This window comes from Theobroma cacao, chromosome 6 (genome assembly GCF_053813885.1).
Source record: "Theobroma cacao isolate CCN51 chromosome 6, ASM5381388v1, whole genome shotgun sequence".
In the NCBI taxonomy this organism is placed as follows: domain Eukaryota; kingdom Viridiplantae; phylum Streptophyta; class Magnoliopsida; order Malvales; family Malvaceae; genus Theobroma; species Theobroma cacao.
The window spans coordinates 27704886-27724737 of NC_142644.1; the positions used below are offsets into that span (position 1 = coordinate 27704886).

Genomic DNA, 19852 nt, shown 5'->3' on the forward strand with positions numbered 1-19852 from the left:
GCTTCTATTGTTCAATAACTCAAATATTAAATGCTAAGTACTTGTTATGATGTCAGGGGTTCGGATAAAATACCTAATTTTCTTAAATTTTGATCAAAATTATATAAAAATTTATTAATTTTTGAAATAAATATTCCGTCTCAATATTACAAACATAATTAATAAAAATAATAAAAATATAATTATATTATAAAAATTAATCAAATATAAAATTATCTTTCTATCCTTACCATGTCAGCAATTTAACGACAATACTAATGGTTGATTAATGGCTGAACTTACGTATGTAGCAAAAAATATTTTTTTTCAGTCGGAATATTCATTTCAAAAACTAATAAACCTTCGTATAATTTCGATCAAAACTTAAGGGATCAAAGTATTTTACCTTTAAGTGTTAACATGAAAGTTTGGAGTTTTGGATTATATTGATTTTTGATTTTTTTTCTTTCCTACATTTTGATATGTTACGTTCGGGATATTCCAAAATACACTTGTTAAATTGTGACATAAGAGAACATTGAAACATTATATACAATAAAAAGGATTTTATAATGGTTATTTTGCATAAGCAATTCACTTTCATTTAAATTTCGATATATGATAAATATCTAAATATTTTTTAATCACTTGTGAAATTCAAGTAATATAGTTTCTTTATGTGGTATATAAGTTAATTGTACCATTAGATTCTAATCTTTTTACAATATTTCATTTTGATATAATATTTCAAAAATTTTATGAATTATTAAGTAAAATTTAAATAAATTTTTATTATATTTAATCAAGTTATTAATTTTTATTTTAATTCAAATAAGTTTTTATAACTAATGATTAATTAAACTTTCATTAATTAAATGTCACTTGTCATTTTATAATACATGTTGATGATGTGACACACTGATATATAATAATGAATAATAACATGACATGTTAATGTAATATAATAAGACTGCAACATGACATTTTTATGTTCAATGTCATGTGAGATGAAAAAGCAAATAGTATTTTGACTAATACTAGTTAGTCAACCATTAATTAAAAAGTTTTATTTAGTCATTGATATGTCATAATAAATGATCATATGATATGTTGATGTAACATAATGAGATTGCCTTGTGATAGAGATTGCCATGTGACATTTTCATGGTATTTCAATTAATATTAATTAGTCAACTATTAATTTAAATATAAAACTTAATTGAATATAATAAAACAATAAAAATTTATTTAAAAATTTTAAATAATTTAAAAAACTTTTTAAAATATCATGCCTTTCTTTTATTCATCTATGAACATGTTTCTAAAATATAAATGAAAGTTGCCATATGTATATCTACCTAAGTATTATGTGGTAAATTTTGTTTATATATTATTATAATGATATGTTGTCGATGAATGAATAAATTCAAAAGAGTTTGAATTAAAAATATATTTTTAATTATAAATAAAAATAAAATATTATAAAAAAATCACAAACTAATAGAGCAATTTCCACTATGCCTAAGCAATTATTTTTCTCTATCTTTGGACAGGAAAACAGAAAAAAGAAATGAAATTTTGAGAAAATCATGACTAATTTGCTAATACAAAAAGAAAAAAAAAGAAAAACGGTAAGCAGTAGCAGCATGGAATTAGGCCTGTGGCAGAGTTAGCAAGAGCCCAAGTGTTTTGTTGTCAAAATTAACGGAAGCCCAAGCTTTTAGCTGTGAAATGAATCCTTTGCCGATAAAACCATGCCAACACTCAACCTCACGCGTGGAAGTCCAAATTCCAACCCGGTCGACTGGAAACGAACAGGTCACAGGTGAGTGGTGGTAACTGGAGAGAGCCGGCCGACGCGAAACAAAGAAGAGGCTCTCTGTCTCGGTCTCCTGCCTGACTGAGCGGTAGAGAGTTAAAAGAACAAAATGGCAAAGAAAGCTACAAAGTCGAAAAAATCTCGTTCATCCTCAACCTCCGCTGCATCTGCTAAGAACCCCTCAACACCCTCCAATCAGTATTTCTCTCTTTTCCTTGCTTTATAGTGTTTGTTGCTGTTCATCTCAATTTTCTTTGGTTGGGAGATTTGCAAAACAAAATTATAGCTTTCTTTGTTTGTTGTGTTTATTTGTATTGGTGGTGAGGATTTTTAGGGGTTAACAATAGATACTGTTTTTGCTTGGGAAAAATGTTAGGAAAATGGTGTTAAGGGTAAAATCAAGTGAGAAAATGAAGAGGTCAGCTCAACAGAGTGTTGTTAGCGAGAGAGAAAAGAGACGCACGTCGAAGTCAAGGCCCAAATCGAAGCAGAAGAAGAAAAACACACGAATTGATGCTAAAATGCCCAAGAAACCCCCTACTGCTTTCTTTTACTTCTTGTGAGTATTCCTCATGTATCATTTCTGTTCATAGGTTTGCTTAATTTTTGTTGTTAATAACATATCTTTATGGCTGCTGTTTCCCATGCTTCCTTGATTTTGTCTTTGTTGCTTTATTCGTTTGGCTTGGAAGATTTTCTTGTTGTGTTGAGTTGAAATCTATCTGCATATTCGCTGGCTGGCTGTCCTCATATGCAAAATTTGAGTTGTTTTCATTTTAGGTTTACCACTGAATTGTGTTTCCTTGCCTTAAGTTGTATATTCTTTATGGGGCCTTGGGAGGTCTTAGGTTCAAACGTATGTAAAAAATATATATATTTTGGGATGGTACGTGTTGGTGCTTTTATCAAACGAGTTGCCTGCTAGTTTCATTGACTCAAATCTAACTGAGTTTTCCTTCTCTTTTACTCAAGGGAGGATTTTCGTAAGGAATTTCAAGAGCAGAATCCAGATATTAAGTCAATGCGCGATGTATGTTATGGTTTGAAATCACAAATCCTAGTTTAGCCCACAATTCTTTCTGTGTGTGTCTCTCTCTTACATATATGTTACTGAATCTTGCAATATATTGTTTCAGATTGGGAGGGCGTGTGGTGAGAAGTGGAAGACAATGACATATGAGGTTCGTGCCTTAAAATCTTGCATTGGCTATCTTTATTCCCTGTCGCTTAAGAATTTATATAATCGGCATATGCTATTTTCAGTTCACCTGCAATATGAATTGTTCCATGTTCAGCCTGTAAATCGTAATCTGGCTGTTATCATGATATTGCAAAATAGTAGCAGTAGCAGTTATGATAACTTATATCGACCTTTTATGAATATGCTTATAAGAGTTAATTATTGGAGACATTTATTTTGGGATTGAGAGAAGCAATTTTAGTAATGATGTTTGTTCCTGTGCTAGTAAATATCAAAGCCATGATCATGGGTGACATTGGCTTGTCAAAGCCTACTTTAAGTTCCCTCTAAATACAAGGTGAACCACATTCATGATCCACTCATGCAATTATTTGCATAAAGTTGTAGAAAATACTTTTGACATCGTACTGCTTCATACTTTTAAGCATGTATAGAGATATTGTAGCAATCAATATTAGTGCATAGCAAGGACCCCAATGATCTTGAGGGGGCAAGTGGTGTTGATTGTTCTTCCCCATTTGGACTCGAAGAAAATAGAAATTAGCTTTAAATGGCAAATTAAGGACTTTATGGAGAAAATTAAGAAACAATTGTCAGGGTTTGCCTAACTTCGTGATTTCTATTTTGTCTTTGATAGGAAAAGGTTAAATATTATGATATCGCAACTGAGAAACGAGCAGAGTTTGATAGAGCCATGGCAGACTATATTAAAAGAAAGGTAAAGTTACTTTAGGTTTTCTCTTGTACTTTATCTCCAAAGAAGTCTTTAGTATTTATTTGCAGAACAGCTGCAATGGATTTTAAGCAGTTTAACTTGCTCAAAATTTTCATTGCAGGAAAATGGTGAAGATCAAGAAACTGAAGATGACTCAGAGTTTGATGAATAAACGTTAGGGTTGTTGTACTAAGAAATTTCATTGTTCAGTAGGAATAGGTGTATCAGTTACGACTTGCAAGATGTATATTAATGCATTGAATATGTTCATGTCTGTCATTTTTCTGTAAATCACTGCTTGGAGAACGAATGCCTTTATGTTATTGCCGCACAGATTTGACAGTTTATGCAACTATTCTTCTAGTAAATGTTCATGCCAATTAAGAGCTGCTTTTATTTTTCCTGGTTTGAAGCACTTTCTCTGGTCCTCTAGTAGTTGGAACTCGGGATCTGGCCTTTTCTGAGTTAGCTTTGGTTGATAATTAAATCCAATCTCTATTACTTCATGCTCTCTCTCTTTAGAATAGTGCTAGAATAGAGGATGGCCTTTTAATTTAACATGATTTCACTGAACAGTGGAATTCCTGGTAACAAAAATTTCAAAGAACGGATTTATTACTTTTTCAATTGTTCTCTTCATTGGCAAATTTATCAACTCGTGGTCGACCCACAATTCATTTGTAACAATATTGTTGGACTAAAATGAACAAAAAACACTCTAACCTAGATGTTGAAGCTCCTTTCTCTGGTTGTCGTTTGTCTATCAGCTACTGTGCTCAATGATTCAGCAATGCTTCTGACTTCTGCAACCATTGCTATGACATCGTTGAGCTTATTGACTGCTGAGCCCACACCCTGTGTTAGAAAATTATAGTACTAATTCAGTAGTTTACCACAGAAATAACAGATAAATATGTCACAAACCTTAAAATTGCAATATAGGGTATAAAATAATTACTATATTCTTCAGAATTGGGCAGTGTTTTACATACCACACCGGCAGCCCCTGCAGTGATTGCCATTGGTGCTGTAACTGCACTGAGTCCAGATGAGCACATAACGGGAATCCTTACAGCCCTTGAAATAGAATATGCTGCTGCTAAAGTTGGTGTAGCCTGTGGATACAAATAACAGAAAGAAGAAAGCGTGTACCATGTAATCAAACCAAGGAATTTTTTTGCTTTAACATAATTGGAACACAGGATAAGACTTCAAACATGCACGCATTGCATCAGATATTTCTTTTTTGTCTACCGAAGCACAATTACCTTCTCAATCAAACCAAGGACACCAGATTTTGAGGGAGTGGAACATTTGCCTCCTTCAGTTTGGATAATGTCAACACCTTCCCTTTCCAGCAGCTCTGCAAGCTTGACCTGTTGGTAAGTTGTAAAATGTTTAGTTCACGCCCCTTAAAATGGCGATAGTAAGGGCCGACATATTTAACTTGAAAACATTATATCTCTGTTGGTAACCTGATCAGGGAGGCTAAGTGTGTGAGGCACGGTTACTGACAGGGTCACAGAAGGAAGAATGCTCCTTGTCTCCTTTGTGAGCTTTAGTATCTGCAAAACATAATCAACAGAACTATAAATCTAGGCTGGTGAATGATGACCTTTACTGCTGAACTAGTAAACACATTTAACATGCTATATCATACTTACAGTAGTCTATTAGAATCCCATCAAGGCTAAAGTTTCTCTTTTAAAGCTATCTCCTTTCATTTTTGTCCTTAATTTTTCCATGAAAAGGATCTAACTTGTTTCAGTGAAGAAAACTTTTGGTATCTGAATATCTCGTAATTTCCCTCAAGTTTTAGCTCGACAGTTTTACAGTTAAATATAAGATTGCTTTATAGGGATCACAGGATTATATGTTTGGTACCTGTTCTGGAGAGAAAACTACACCTGTTTCGTAAAAGGAATCATAATTTCCAATCTCCACCTGCATTTGCCATCAACTTCATTAACTTAAACTAACAAATTTGATCTGATTTTCTTTTCATTGCATGTCACACTACAACATCAAAAACCAAACTGTCACAGAATTCAAGCTTATTAGTTTTGAACTTCAAATGGACAGTGAGTTTCCGGTCAAACCATCAATGCTCCTGCTTCAACAGCTGCTGAAAATGCAGCTGGATCTACTGATGAAACACAAACCTGCATAAAGGAGACATGTTCGGATTAGTAAGACCAGAATGTCACTCTGATGAAAACAAAGCTGCAAAATTATTGAGGCGGCCGCCTAGGAAGCCAGATTATATTTAACATGTCAGATCCTATAATTCCTGATTTACTCAATTTCGTGAGTAAATATTGTTTAGCTCTGCTCTGTTTGGGGTACCCACTGCTGTACTGTACCACCTTCTTCCTGTTATTAACATGGTGGCAATAAGCCCTAGGCAAGATTAAGAATTTACCGGAAGAGAAGTTAGGCTAATGGCCAGTTTCACTAATTCTGGGTCACAAGCTATATCCACATGAGTTGCTCCCCCCTGAATTACAATCACAGTTAAATTATCGATTTCAAATAAAAAAACAAAAACAATAGTAAAATGGAATGACCCTGACCTTATCTGCAGCAGTAACAACTGAAGCCACGTTGTTTCTATCGAAATTCTGTAACCCTGAGATAATCTGTAGAGGATAAAATTTGAATCAAATGACATTATTAAACAACAAAAGGGAAAAGGAATACATAAAAACGAGAAGTTGGGTTTTGGAATTACCTTGAGAGCTCTTCGTTCATGGAAGTCTTTCAACGCTGCTTCTTTAGTAGTTGATAGAAGTGCTTTTGCAGTAGTTACACAAGCACTTCTTCTGACATGTGCATATGGTTTTGAAGGGAGAAAGTTACCAAGAAAAGAGTTTAGGCTGTATTTTAAAGCAGTGTTAGAAGAAGGAGAAATTGACATGCAGATTGAACTATGCATGTTTCACTCTTTTTCTTTATCCAGGTAAGGTTGTAGCTGGAGTTGGAGGGAAGAGATAAGAGATGCTGGCAGCTTTGAAGATCTTTAAACTGCTTACACTACAGCAGATATTTTCGGTTGGCTACCTTGGGTTTGGGTTGTTCCCCAACTATTATTCGACCCTGGTGATTAATGGGCTGTTGGGCACAGATTTGCTAGAATGGGCCCCAATCATCAGTGGATATGCATCATATGATACGAATAGCATAAACAGGAAAGGGCAAATCCCCGTCAGGCATTTTAGACCAATTGACCATCAAATGAAAACCACATAAGAAGAAGATACCTTCACCAAATTGAGCGGATAACCTTGTATTCTTACACTTCCTCGTTAGAAGATAGAACCTAGTATTCCACAAAACGCTTGTCTTCTGTTTTTTTTTTGAGCCTTTTCCTCTCCCTCTCTCTCCTTCCACCTTTCTCCAAATTCAACCCACAACTCGGTGTATCCTCAGAGCCAACACAGCCACCAGTTGCCATACCGAGAGGATGTTGTGGCGGAGGAACCAAAAATGGATCCTGATATAGAAAATGCTGAACACAATGAAATAAACAATGCCTCTATTCAATGTTTTATTTTGAATATAACCAAACACAATGGAATTTGGCAAGGTGATAACCCCTTTACCGAGTCTCTCCCTCTCTTGGTCACCCAACTCGCCGCCATCCTAATCCTCACTCGCTCTCTTTACCACCTTCTCAAACCCCTCCGTCAACCCCGCATCATATCGGATATTCTTGTAAGTGGCATTGTTGATTGTTTTCCATTTCCATAGATCTTTTTACATATTACCAAGTTCATTATCTGAATTTATTCGCAAGAGATTCCTTATCATAAATGGAATGTAATGATTTATAAAGCCATATTTGATGTGCAGGGTGGCATCTTGTTAGGTCCATCTGCATTGGGGACGACAATTTACTTTGCAGATTTGTTTCCCACAATAAATGTTATTACAGTAGAAACGTTGGCGTACATGGCCCTTGTTTTTCACATGTTCTTAGTTGGCTTAGAGATTGACCTAAATGTCATCGGGCGCATAAGCAAAAAGGCAATAAGTTTCACTGTGACTGGACTTCTTTTCCCCTTCACCGTAGGGATTGGCTTCTTTTATCTATTGCATGCTTATTGGGAACATGATCAGTCTCAAGGTTTTGAAGTTAATGTACAAGGTAGTTTTCTATGGGCTGCTGCACTAGCAGTCACGAGCTTCCCTGTTGTTAGCGGAATTTTATCGGATCTCAAGCTACTGAACTCAGACATTGGACGACTGGCAATGCCCATTGCCCTTGTCAGCGATATGGGCTCTTGGGTTCTTATAGTCATTGTCATCCCATTCTGTGCTAATCCCACAAATGCACCATACATCATCACTACAACAATAGCCTACGTATTAGCCTGCGTTTACACATTTCGTCCATTCCTTGCATGGATCATTCGCCGCACTTCTAAAGGGAAGGACCAAAACTACAGTAAATTTTACTTGTGTTTTGTTCTTGTTGGGGTTGTACTGAGTGCATTTGTGACGGATGTGACTGGAACTCATTCCATTGTTGGGGCTTTCGTATTTGGGCTTATTCTGCCTACTGAGCTGGCGCTTGTGTTGATCGAGAGGTTCGAGTACTTTGTTTCAGGGCTTCTGATGCCGGTATTCTTTGCAGTTTCTGGGGTTAGAGTCGACATCTTCAAAATATCAGAGTGGAGGCTTGTATTGCTTATCGTAGTTTGGCTTTGCGCTGTTAAGATTATTAGTTTCCTACCAATTTCTTTAGTCTCTGACATTAAGCCTAAAGATAGTTTTGCTCTCGGATTACTCATGAACACAAAAGGAGTATGGGCGATTCTTATCATTCACACTGGCTTGGATAGAGGGGTACTTCCTTTTCTATATTTACACATTTATGCCAAGGTAATTGATGAAACATTATGATTTACATGTCAGTTTTCAACTCTATTTAGGTTTTGCAAGACGATGACTATGCGGTAATGATGATTACAATTCTATTAATGACCAGCATAGTTGCTCCTATCATTGCTGCCATTTACAAGCGGACCAATCTTTCTACAAGATACGAGCGTAGAACTATACAACATGCTAGTACAGAAGCAGAGCTGCGAATCCTCGCGTGCATCCATTCGTTTTGCAGTGTACCTGGAATATTAAAGCTCCTTGATGTATCTCAAACTACCCAAAATGGTCATATCACAGTTTTCACTCTTCACCTTGTTGAGCTCAGTGGCTGTGCATCAGCTATGCTTATAGTGCATGACTCACAGAACCGCAGGTTTGAGGATCCTGTCTTCGACCCTGACTATGGTGATAGCTCTGAAACGGAAAAAATCGTCAACGCCTTTAGAGAATATGAAAACAAGAACGGCAATATCAGCATCCAATCCCTTACTGCAGTTTCTCCTTTTGTGGCTATGCATGGGGATATTTGTAGTCTAGCTGAAGACAAGCAGGCGACATTCTTGATCTTACCATTCCACAAGCAAGCCACAAAAGAGGGGACTCTCCCGGAGATAAATGCTGCTTTTCGCGACATAAACAAAAACGTGCTTCTCAATGCTCCTTGTTCTGTAGGAATCTACATAGACCGTGGCCTTCAAGAGACCGCAGGTGCCAAATCCAACAATAAAATCCATCAAATAGCCATGGTATTCCTTGGTGGACCTGATGACTGTGAAGCATTAGCTTATGCATGGAGGATGGCAAAGAATCCAGGAGTTCGCCTAACGGTGATAAGATTATTAGAAATGGATACTATGGATTTCCCAAACGGCAAGGCCTCAATGCTATACTCAAGATCATACCTTGACAGGCAAAGGGAGATTGCTGATGAGTACATAAATGAGTTCAGGCTACGAACTGTTGGGGAGGAACTTATTCACTACGAAGAGAAGATTTTACTTAACGGAGAAGAGCTGGCTGTGACATTGAAAGAAATAGAAAATAAATTTGAGCTATTCATTGTAGGGAGAAGGGAAGGGTTAGAGTCACCCTTGACAACACTGTTAGTTACCAGGGTCGATTGTCCAGAACTAGGGGTCATTGGTGACTTGTTGGCTAATTCCAATTCTGCTACGGGTTCAGTCCTGGTGGTGCAACAGTTCATTGATTCTAGCCAAGGCATTGAAGATTTGGTTGCGACACCAAGGTCGTCAATGCACGGAACAGTACGGGAAGTCGGAAGTGGGCGGCTATCAACTGTGAGTGGTATTGGGTTAGGGATGTACACGAGGCAGAAATGAAGGATCGATGATAAGATTAAAAGAAAACTGTTTTGAGTTACGAAAAGACTTATGGTAGAATGCTAGATTCATAGGACACTAGAAAAATTAGGAAGATTTTTGATAGCAGAATCCTCCTTGTACCGTGGGATCACGTCTTTCCCTTTGCTCCCACTATTATTTGGAATTTTTAATTGAAAATCTTTTGTCATCTTTGTGGATGGTTCAAACCATTGTAATATTATTGTACATTGAATTTCTTCTCACCTGCAAGATAAATTGCTTTGCAAATTGCAAACTTCAGGACTCTAATGCATAAAACTGTTATAGCACGTTTGGTTCGTGGAATAGACAGAAATGGAATAGAATAGCTATTACGTGGAAATAGAATGAAATGAGAATAGAATAAAATAGGTATTACGTAGTTTGGTATGATAAATGGAACAGAGCAGGAATGATTATTATGACGTATTACAGTGTTTGGTTGGAAAAAATAACTTTGGAATAAGAAAAGAATAAAAATAAAAAGACAAAAATATCCTTTATTATATAATGATTATTTTATTTTTTAAATATTAATATTTTATTTATAATCTAATCATTAATATTACAAAATACTAATATTTTATTTATAATTTAAATGTTATAATGATTATTTATTTTTAAATTATTTTATTTTTAAACATTAATAATGTATAATTTATTTAAAATATTAAAAATTGATAGTTTAAATATTAATATTTTATTTATACTTTAATCATTAATATTAAATGTTATTGTGATTATTTATTTTTATTTTATTTTATCTTTTAAATATTAATAATTTATATTTTTAAATATTAATAGTTGATTATTTAAGTATTAATATTTTATTTGTAATTTAATCATTAATATTATAAAATACTACTATTTTATTTATAATTTAAATGTTATTATGATTATTTGTTTTTATTTTATTTTTTAAATATTAATAATTTATAATTGATTGAAATTATTAATAATTGGTAATTTAATTTATAAATTAAATATTATTATGATTAAAATATTAATACTTTTAATTAATTTTTAAATTCAAAATATTTTATAATATATAATTAATAACTTAACCTTTTTATTATAATAAGATTTATTTTTCTCTATTTGCATTTTTCATTTTTTAATTTAAATTTCACTTAATAATTTAAAAATTAATATTTTAAAATACTAATTTTTATTTATAATTTAAATATGTTATAATTAAAATATAAAAATATTAATATTTTTATATTTTAATTTAAAATATTAATTTTATAAATTTAAATTTGTAATTTTTAAAAATAAACAATGACATTTTAATCCAAAATGTATAAATTTTATTCCCATAGGTGTGGAATAGCTAATACCATGGGGATGGTGATATTAGCTATTCTAAGCTTTTGCCTAATTTTAAAGAATAGCCATTCCTTTTGAAATGGTTATTCCTTCCTCAAGAGCAAACCAAACAAGAAGATAAAATTTTGTAAGGAATAGAGGGAGAATGACTTAGTCATTCCACCTACCAAACATGACCTTAGTGTTCATATAATGTAAGTGTTTGGAAGGCTTGCGAGCATGCCAACTAAAACAGCACTCTTAAGGTTCAGATCATAGTATTTGGTTTTTCTTAAGGGCTAAGGTAAAGGATTATCCAATTTTGAGCTGGCTCGGTATTAAACTATAAAATCAATTGACCTATCTATCAAGATCAATATTGACTAGGGAAGAAAGTACAGTGTAAATGCGAGGAAAATGTATAAGTCGCTGAGCTGTCTCTTTTGATCGAGCCGCACATTTGAAAAGAATCCCGGTAAGCAACAAAATATTACAGCTTTAGGACTTAGGAGGATCATCCAATTGCTTATTAATCGGTTATGATCGGGCACTTAAATTGTTTTCGACCAAGATTGACTCTTTGCTTTATTTTGTCAAAGATTATAATACTGTATTCATGTATGTGCCCCCTCTATTCCTTCTCCTGGAGGAAAATTTTATAGTCTCATGTTACAGGCTTACAGGTTACAGCTAAGCCTGAATTTTGTCATTATATATATATGTATTTGTTGTTTATTTTGGAAAGTAAGGACAATGCGGCACACCTAACCGAAACCATTTCTTCAGCTTCACACGTTACCTGGAGCCCCCGTCTCTTCTGGAAAAGGATGCTGAGATCATTGTCGCGTCTCCTTGTCTTCATCGACGATTGTTTTGGACACGTAAAGCCACCTGCCCATATCTCTCAGCTATTGCCTAGTTAACTAGTTACTTAAAAAATTATTAACCTCCATCTTACAGTTCTAGTTGGGTACTTTTCTGAAATATCTAAAGCAAACAGGGGAGGAACCAAAACCCATGCCAGTGCTAATGGTGTCACGTTGCTTGAGTTGTTAAGTGGAAAATTTACTTTTTGAAAGGGTCAAGCGGCCTGGTTAATTACTGGGTTAGGTTTTAACAATTGGGCTGGAACTTTGCTTTGTCTAACACAGGCAAGCCAGATATCCACGCACTCACTGAACCATGGAGTTCGCAATTTCATTGCAATTATTGGTGGCAACGTGCAAGGGATTTTCTCAGCTCTATCTGCCTTTTTCGGTAAAGGTTCTGCAAACTTCAAAAGTACCTATAATGCTTGTGAACGAGCACATGGACTTAAAAATCAAATGCTTCGACCTTTCGATTGTCCCGAGATCCTAGGGGCTCTAGCTACATGAGAGCAGTTGGCTTTGCTCCTAGGTGCTTGCCTTTGCCTTTGTCTCGTTTCTTTTGTTAAATTTGGTTGCTATAGTCCTGTTTCCCCTAGGAAACAAAATTTTCCTGTCCTGCATAAGGCAACTCGTAAGTCATAATTTGGTGAATTCGGCAACTCTGTCCCTTAAACAGTATCACAGTAAGCAGCAAAATTCCTTGCATTTCCTTGGTTAGCATGGTTAATAATTTATTCATAGCAAAAGGAAGAAAAAGAATGCTTAATCAATAATGCATTGCAATGCCCTACTACTTAAAGCTACCGTATAACATCAATCCAGGATTCTGAATTATAAAAGCAAGCAAGAACATGTGCTTTTTCCATCAATGATTCAAGGAGCCAGCCATCTATATAAATATATTCTCAGGCGTCGTTGTATAAACACTCAGATTTGGAAATTGAAAGTGGCTCAATCAATCTTGTATAAATGCCAGAGAAGACTGTGTCTCCTCCTTTGTATTCACCATTTTTCAAAGAGGAAAACCACACTCATGGAACTTTATAAAACAAATAGAAAAGCTGAGAAAGAGAAAGAAAGAACATTTCTCCAACAGAGGTTAATTTAATTCACCATTAAGATCATTTCTCCAACAGAGGTTAATTTAATTCACCATTAACTTTATACATTAAGAAACTCGTGCAATTAGCACAAGAACTTCCTCAACAAAGGTGGAAGTTACCAAGTTAGCTTTGACCAAGTTAGCTTTCTTCTCTACGTCTCCAGTTTTCCACCACCCTTCAACCCTGGAATTCAAAGCTCACATAATGGTGAAAAGCAATTTCTTCTCCATGAAAACCACCATGCAGTCCTTTCCCTCTCAAAACCCAGGTCAGAACTCAGAATACTACTACACCCAGAAGGACAAAAAAAAAAGGAACAAAGAAAGAAAGAAAAGGAAGAAAGAACAACGAAGACAGATACATACATATACCGCTGTCAAAAGTGACAGCCACAACAAAGATAGAAGAAACAGAGAGTGGCCACCAAGAAAATAGCCTCTAAAACCGACGCAATCCGGAAAAGCACATCATCAACGAAGGAAAGCTGAATGTTTAGCCTCTTCCACTTGAAAGCAGACCCCAAAAACTTCCACCTCCATGACTCCTTCTTTATCAGCCTCTTGAACAACACCCATCTCTTCGTCCCACCCATCACTTCCTTTTTTTTCTTCTTGTTTTTTCTTTTTTTCCTTTTTGGCACTTTGGCCTTTGGTTGGAGAGGAAGACGAGTCTCGAGGCAGTTATATATTGGAGAAGAAAAGTTCAGTTTAAGAAGTACACGAATAAAAGGAATCGTGGGAGAAGGGGGATTAATTTTAGTCGGAGAGGGTAGTTTGGTAAACTTGAGACGACCAACCGCCCCGCGTTTTAGTGAGTCAAAATCAGAAATCGTATTGGTGTGGAACGTGGGGGGGGTCCTGGCCTCATGGAATTTTCAATTTTAATTTGCTATTTCCCAGTTTTCTAAAAACTGTCAAGTGGTGTTTGCGGTAGTGGAGGAAGTAAATTGGAATGGAAAATTTCTCGGCCTCCACGCCCGTCATCATGTTGAAGGGAAGAAACTGGGAAAGCACCCCGTGCGCGTGGACTGTTTGTCTTTGAAATCGAATGTTCCTTTCCTTCCATTCCTTTGTAAGAATAGTAGTAGTAGTGGTCGTATTTCTGTATTAGCATTATATTTGGACTTTGACCTCAAATACAGGTAGCTGATCGTGACTCAATTACTAAATATACTTGGTTAAAATTCAATAAAAAATTGCCTTTCATGTTGAAATATCCTTGTGCTTGATGTCATGGGAAGAAGAAATAAGACTGGTTTTGATTATATAAAACTAAATATTTTTTTTATTTATTAAATATGTTTTCTAGATTATAAATATAAATTTGTGACAATTGGAATGTGATGTCACGTTAGAAAGAACGGATTGTGTTAAGAAAAATAATTTTGATCCGTTTTAAGAAGAAGGAGGTGTGAAAGAACCTACTTTTCTTCTTTATTTTTGTTCCATGATGTGGCTGCCTTTGTGGATTCTGTGTCTTTATAGTCATTCATGAAGAAATGTCCTTAAATCAAATAAATTGCTTGGACGTCTCATTTTTCCTTATAAAGCTAAGAAAAGTCACATAATAATTAAAAAAAAAAACAAAATGGAAAAATATTATTCCATTTGATAATCACAACTATTTCCAGCTATAGCTTTAAAAAAGGGGCCAAATACTTGAATATGGGGCAATTGGGATCTTACCGAAAGGAGAAGAGAGCAACAAAGAACTTCGGAAGTTTGAAAACAACGTGTAGAGTATAATTTTATTTAAATTATTCACAAAAGTCAATTTAGTTGATAAAGAAAGAAGTTTTTTTCTTTATCAATTAGGTTTTGATTTTTGTGAAAGTATTTCAAAATAAAATTTTAAATGCGTTTCATTACTGTAAATGAGGGTGTCTTTAAAATCACTCAATTAATGGATTAGATTAAAGTAAAATCTAAGGATACTTTTGATTTTATAATCAAAACAAATATTTTAATTAAATTAACATTACTAATTTTTCACTTTAAAAGTGTTTATGTAAAAATTGCGATATCATTAATAATTAAAGATTATATTATAATTTTATATATAATGTGTTTTCATTTATGAGATGGAATGCAATTTAACAATCTTGACATCAATATGTTTTGACTAATAAGTAAGAGCACCGATGCCTCGTAGCCGGCTGTTGAACAATCTTTGCATCAACAAAGAGGAATTAATGCGTGATACTTAAATGATTTTTTTTTTTGTTATTTTCCAATTCAACGATAATTTGTTGGTCAGATTCTATTGTAAGTATAGTGTTTGAATTTGAGAGTGACCTTTGAGTTAAAAAAAAAAAAAGGTTATGGGTTCACCTTTTCAAAGTGCTCTTTTTCATGGCCATTTGTCTAACAAATCCAACTTTTTATTAACAGAAATGTTAATCAGTGGCTAGTGCCTGAAGAATGTGCAGCACCAAATCGAATCTTAGCTGCTGGAAACCATCAAAGACAGAATCTATAGGTTTCTGTCAATTAATTTGATGGTTATTGATGTTAATGCCAATGGTTCACATCTCCAACAAACGACTTGGTTACTCTTTCTTGATTGGGCTAGAGTGTAAAGTCTATGGAGGAATAAAGGTTTCAATCCTAGTTCCAGATGCCGTACTAGGTCGGTTTATACATAAGCATATATTTTCTTTCAAAGATTCACTTTTCAAGATTGGGGAATAATCTTTTTGTTTCCTTTTCATATTTTACCATGTGTATACCAAGCATGTTACAGATGCTCCAACTCATATTGGTTTTTATGGAAACTTTATATTTGAATGCATGGTTTAAAAAAAAACCAGCTAATGCAGGCATAATGTAAGCTGGATGGATTTGAATCTGAGCAAATCAAAAAAGGGCTTGTGGATACATGGGAAAAGAATTTCAGATTTGGAGGAAGAAGACCATAATGTTGTTAGAGTTCACCCATGTATGCTTCTTTTAATTACTAGCTGCAAAAAGAAATGGTATGCTAAAGAATCTGACCAAACAAGAAGAAATGTCACAAAAACCTTGCTGTCCAATGAATTCTATCTGTACAGCCATGTGTCTCAAGGAGCATCGTCACCAATAAAGTGGGGAAAGATCCTTTTTCCCCGTAAGTAACTAGAAAGGGCTCGTTCTAAAGATGGTGAGGAAACATTTATTAAGTGTTAACAAATTTATGTAGACCATGCAACCAGAAAACGTGATAGAGTTGGTCACTCCTTTTGCCAACAGTTTCAAGAAAATGCTCAAATTAAACAAATTGCATGCCAGCGCCTGTGCCCAAAAAGCAGGGGAGGGATGAGCATGAGCCCACATATTTTACCAATTCAAGTCTCCATAATCTATGCAGCTTCCAGCCGTATGGCCCTTTCCTGGTCTTCCAAAGCCTAGGACACCATCATTTTATCACCTTTTTAATATAACTTTGACTTGGCGTGCTTCATCAAAAGCCTCAGAAACTCACTGATTTGGTGCATGCACATGGCAGCTTATTGCCTTGCCAATTTGCCATGCAACAGTACTGTCATTAGGTACAATTTTTAATCTTCCCATCACTGATTAAAAAGTGCTGCTTGTTTGTATTTGCAATTGCAAAATCAAGGCAAGTTTTGACAGTGCTGCTTTCCCATGTAACATGTTCTTCATTTGCTCCAAAACATGTCCGAAATCAAAGTCGCAGAACAAACTTAATTCTTGCTGTCAAAACGATGCTGACTAGACTATAATTAACTTGCATGACAGCATGTACAGATCGGTAATCTTTTAGAGCCACCAAAATCATCCCTTAGGACTGTTCAATCTTGGTGGTGACTTTTTTATAAAGTGTTCATTCAAGTCAATAAGTGCTAATTTTAAGTTGGATTAACTAATGGATCAAATGCTAATTAATGGGCTTAATTCGGCCTAAAAAAGTTTTAGTGTACTAGCTATGCTTGCCTGCATCTAGGCTGTGGGCTTGTTAAATATTTGAAGTCTTTGATATAACCAGATAAAGTATGTTGACTCGAGTGCTTAATGGACAATTTATTTTCATGATGCATAAGATAATACCTAAAATTACATAACTTACCAAATCCAACTAAAAGATTATTTTTATATTTGAAATTTGAAAATGCCTAAAACTATACAACTTATCATAAGCATATAATTTTTGCCATTAAATTTATTTATTTTTCAATCTTTCTAATATGAAAATCATGCATATCCCTTTTATCTCTATTAATTTAATTAAAATATTTTATTATTAAGCTCTTTCTAAAATAAATAATCACTTCTTTTCATTTCATTTGCATATATCTTTATGCCCTTTTGCAGATCAATTTTAACGTTTGGTGGTTAGTTAGAACCTTAATTAATTTCAATCTAAGTATTAAAGCTTCATATGTGATTCTCAATTTAAATGTTGAACTATTTTTTTAATTCAAGGTTGAACTATGTTTGTTCTTAGAATCAAATACCGACCATTTAATTAATACGAGTGTCAAGATTGATAGACATTGGTAGTTACCAAAATATACATATCCATTTAAATAATAACAAGGATAATTTCTTGCAAAGAATTAAAAAATAGATAAATTAATTATATTAATAAGAACCTTAGCTCCTTCAAATAAAAGGTACAATTTTAAATGAAATTGTCATTTTTGAGATTTAACTAATATCTCTTTTAGCATAAGTATCACCGATACACCAAAATAAAAAAAATTGAAAGTTCTCGAGCACTTATATACCAATTTAATTTAAAATATATTGATCATGTAATACAGTATACAATTTTGTTATAACATAGTATATAATATTCATTTGGGCATGCTTAATTTAAAAGTTAAACGTTCAAATTGGGGTTAAACATTTAGGCACTTTTTCAATTAAGAGCCAAACATTTTAATTGTTACAATTAAAAGCGAAACGTTTTCAATTCTTTATACAATTAAGGGCTAAGTTGACAGGTGGATAAAATGTGTATCATACGTGACAAAAAATTATATGTAGTTATTACACATTATGTTGAAAATTTAGTTACCATACGTCATGTTGAAAAATGTAGTTATTACATGTGATGTTGAAAATTTAGTTGTTATATGTTGTGTTGAAATTTTAGTTTTTACATAACATATTGAAAATGTAGTTGTTATATGTTATGTTGAAGATTTAATTGTTACACGTCATGTTAAAAATTTAGTTATTACTCGTCATGATGAAAAAATTATAACATGTCACACCATAATTTGAACTGTTTTGACTTGACAAAAAAGACTTTCTAACAAAACCACTTTTTTGTCTCTTATCTTTCCAAGTTAGTGTCTATGTCATGTGCGTGTCCTACGCGCGTCCTACACATGCTAGACACCTCTTTTTTTAACTCTTAATCGTAAGGAACCAAAAATATTTGACTATTAATTATTTTTTTTAAAAAAATTTTGACTCTTAATTGTTATAATTAAAACATTAGACCTTAAATCGACAAAACTTAATAATTTTGACCCTAAATTGAACATTTAGTCTAATTTAAACAATTATGCTAAAGTTGCATTGATTCTTTGCTACCATGTGCATTTAACTATATCTCTTTGTTTAATACAATTGCCAAAACATTAATAGGAGGAATGAGTTTCACTTTTTATTAAAATGGTGGTTATTCACTTAAAATATGGGGAATGAATATTCATGTATATTGTTGGATTTTACCTTTTTGGAATAATATTAACCCATGTTTTTTAAGTATTTGATTATGCTTTCTAAGGTTATAGATTTTTACTATTATGTAATGCAATTAAGAGTAAATAATATCTATAATTCATTTGGCTATATTAAAAGTTGAGCAATAATTTGATTATACATATAAAAGTACTTTTTAATTGTTAATTTAAAATATTTTTAATTATAATTTCAAAAATTTTTAATTTATTTATATTATAATTTCATAAATTTTGATATCTAAACTAATTAAGTTCATATTAAGAAATTCATCTGAGTTTGGAGTTACAAAGTTATCAATATCGTACGATATGATATACTACTAGTAGAAAATAATACATATCAATAATTGTATCATAGTTGATCCAATATGGATAACGTATTGCACGATATGCGATTTGTATCTTACGATACAAAAGCATATCATATGATACGATTGATATGTTTTTTACACTACAACCAATTTGAGTTTTAATATAATGAAATTTTAAAAAATATAGCACTTTTAGCTTCACATTTTTCACATATGGTAGCAATATAAAAAAGTACAAACTTTGCTAATGTATGCAATTTCTATCATTACATTTTATTCATAATACATATAAAAATTTATATAGTGAAGTCAGATCTATAAAAATATTCTAAAAAGTATAAAAAAAGTATTATTAAAAATATTTTTAGTAATATATTTTAAAAATGTATTGTTTTAAGTCAAATTTGTTGTAGTGCTATAAGTTTAATTCTAACTAATTATTAAAAGGTTTTTTTATCTTTAAGATTTAGATTTTAAACAAAAAAATACTAAAAAATCAAATTCTTTTTTTACTTTTTACTTTTTAATTAATAAATCAATATGAACAATATATATTTTATTTAAAATATATATTATTAAGAAATATGTTGAGAGTTTAAATTTA

General features: G+C 33.2%; 4 protein-coding genes across 4 annotated transcripts; 2 read left to right on the plus strand and 2 right to left on the minus strand.

Annotated features, from left to right (window-relative positions):
* The first annotated feature begins 1709 nt into the window (after positions 1-1709).
* LOC18596526 (HMG-box (high mobility group) DNA-binding family protein) lies at positions 1710-4094 on the plus strand. Its single transcript, XM_007025054.3, has 6 exons — positions 1710-1996; positions 2175-2357; positions 2771-2828; positions 2935-2979; positions 3637-3717; positions 3836-4094. The coding sequence occupies exons 1-6, from the start codon at positions 1908-1910 to the stop codon at positions 3884-3886; spliced, it is 507 nt and encodes a 168-aa protein (XP_007025116.3). The 5' UTR covers positions 1710-1907; the 3' UTR covers positions 3887-4094.
* A 208-nt stretch (positions 4095-4302) lies between these two features.
* LOC18596527 (uncharacterized protein ycf23-like) lies at positions 4303-6754 on the minus strand. Its single transcript, XM_007025056.3, has 9 exons — positions 6446-6754; positions 6288-6353; positions 6137-6211; positions 5814-5876; positions 5599-5658; positions 5190-5279; positions 4983-5090; positions 4707-4829; positions 4303-4569 (listed from the first exon to the last, which is right to left on the minus strand). The coding sequence occupies exons 1-9, from the start codon at positions 6647-6649 to the stop codon at positions 4438-4440; spliced, it is 921 nt and encodes a 306-aa protein (XP_007025118.3). The 5' UTR covers positions 6650-6754; the 3' UTR covers positions 4303-4437.
* A 257-nt stretch (positions 6755-7011) lies between these two features.
* On the plus strand, positions 7012-10184 carry LOC18596528 (cation/H(+) antiporter 15-like). Its single transcript, XM_007025058.3, has 3 exons — positions 7012-7428; positions 7567-8562; positions 8649-10184. Exons 1-3 carry the CDS (start codon positions 7201-7203, stop codon positions 9939-9941), a joined length of 2517 nt encoding a protein of 838 aa, XP_007025120.3. The 5' UTR covers positions 7012-7200; the 3' UTR covers positions 9942-10184.
* Positions 10185-13223: 3039 nt separating this feature from the next.
* LOC18596529 (uncharacterized) lies at positions 13224-13950 on the minus strand. Its single transcript, XM_018122946.2, has one exon. The coding sequence runs from the start codon at positions 13832-13834 to the stop codon at positions 13619-13621; it is 216 nt and encodes a 71-aa protein (XP_017978435.1). The 5' UTR covers positions 13835-13950; the 3' UTR covers positions 13224-13618.
* Between the last annotated feature and the right edge of the window lie 5902 nt (positions 13951-19852).

Coding starts and splice junctions, on each gene's coding strand:
- LOC18596526 (XM_007025054.3), top strand. CDS start 1,908: ATGGCAAAGAAAGCTACAAAGTCGAAAAAATCTCGTTCATCCTCAACC. Junction 2,980..3,636: donor GGAAGACAATGACATATGAG/GTTCGTGCCTTA, acceptor TGTCTTTGATAG/GAAAAGGTTAAATATTATGA. Junction 3,718..3,835: donor CAGACTATATTAAAAGAAAG/GTAAAGTTACTT, acceptor TTTTCATTGCAG/GAAAATGGTGAAGATCAAGA.
- LOC18596527 (XM_007025056.3), bottom strand. CDS start 6,649: ATGCATAGTTCAATCTGCATGTCAATTTCTCCTTCTTCTAACACTGCT. Junction 6,212..6,287: donor TTGTTACTGCTGCAGATAAG/GTCAGGGTCATT, acceptor ATTGTAATTCAG/GGGGGAGCAACTCATGTGGA. Junction 5,877..6,136: donor TTAGCCTAACTTCTCTTCCG/GTAAATTCTTAA, acceptor TCCTTTATGCAG/GTTTGTGTTTCATCAGTAGA.
- LOC18596528 (XM_007025058.3), top strand. CDS start 7,201: ATGGATCCTGATATAGAAAATGCTGAACACAATGAAATAAACAATGCC. Junction 7,429..7,566: donor GCATCATATCGGATATTCTT/GTAAGTGGCATT, acceptor TTTGATGTGCAG/GGTGGCATCTTGTTAGGTCC. Junction 8,563..8,648: donor ACACTGGCTTGGATAGAGGG/GTACTTCCTTTT, acceptor AACTCTATTTAG/GTTTTGCAAGACGATGACTA.
- LOC18596529 (XM_018122946.2), bottom strand. CDS start 13,834: ATGGGTGGGACGAAGAGATGGGTGTTGTTCAAGAGGCTGATAAAGAAG.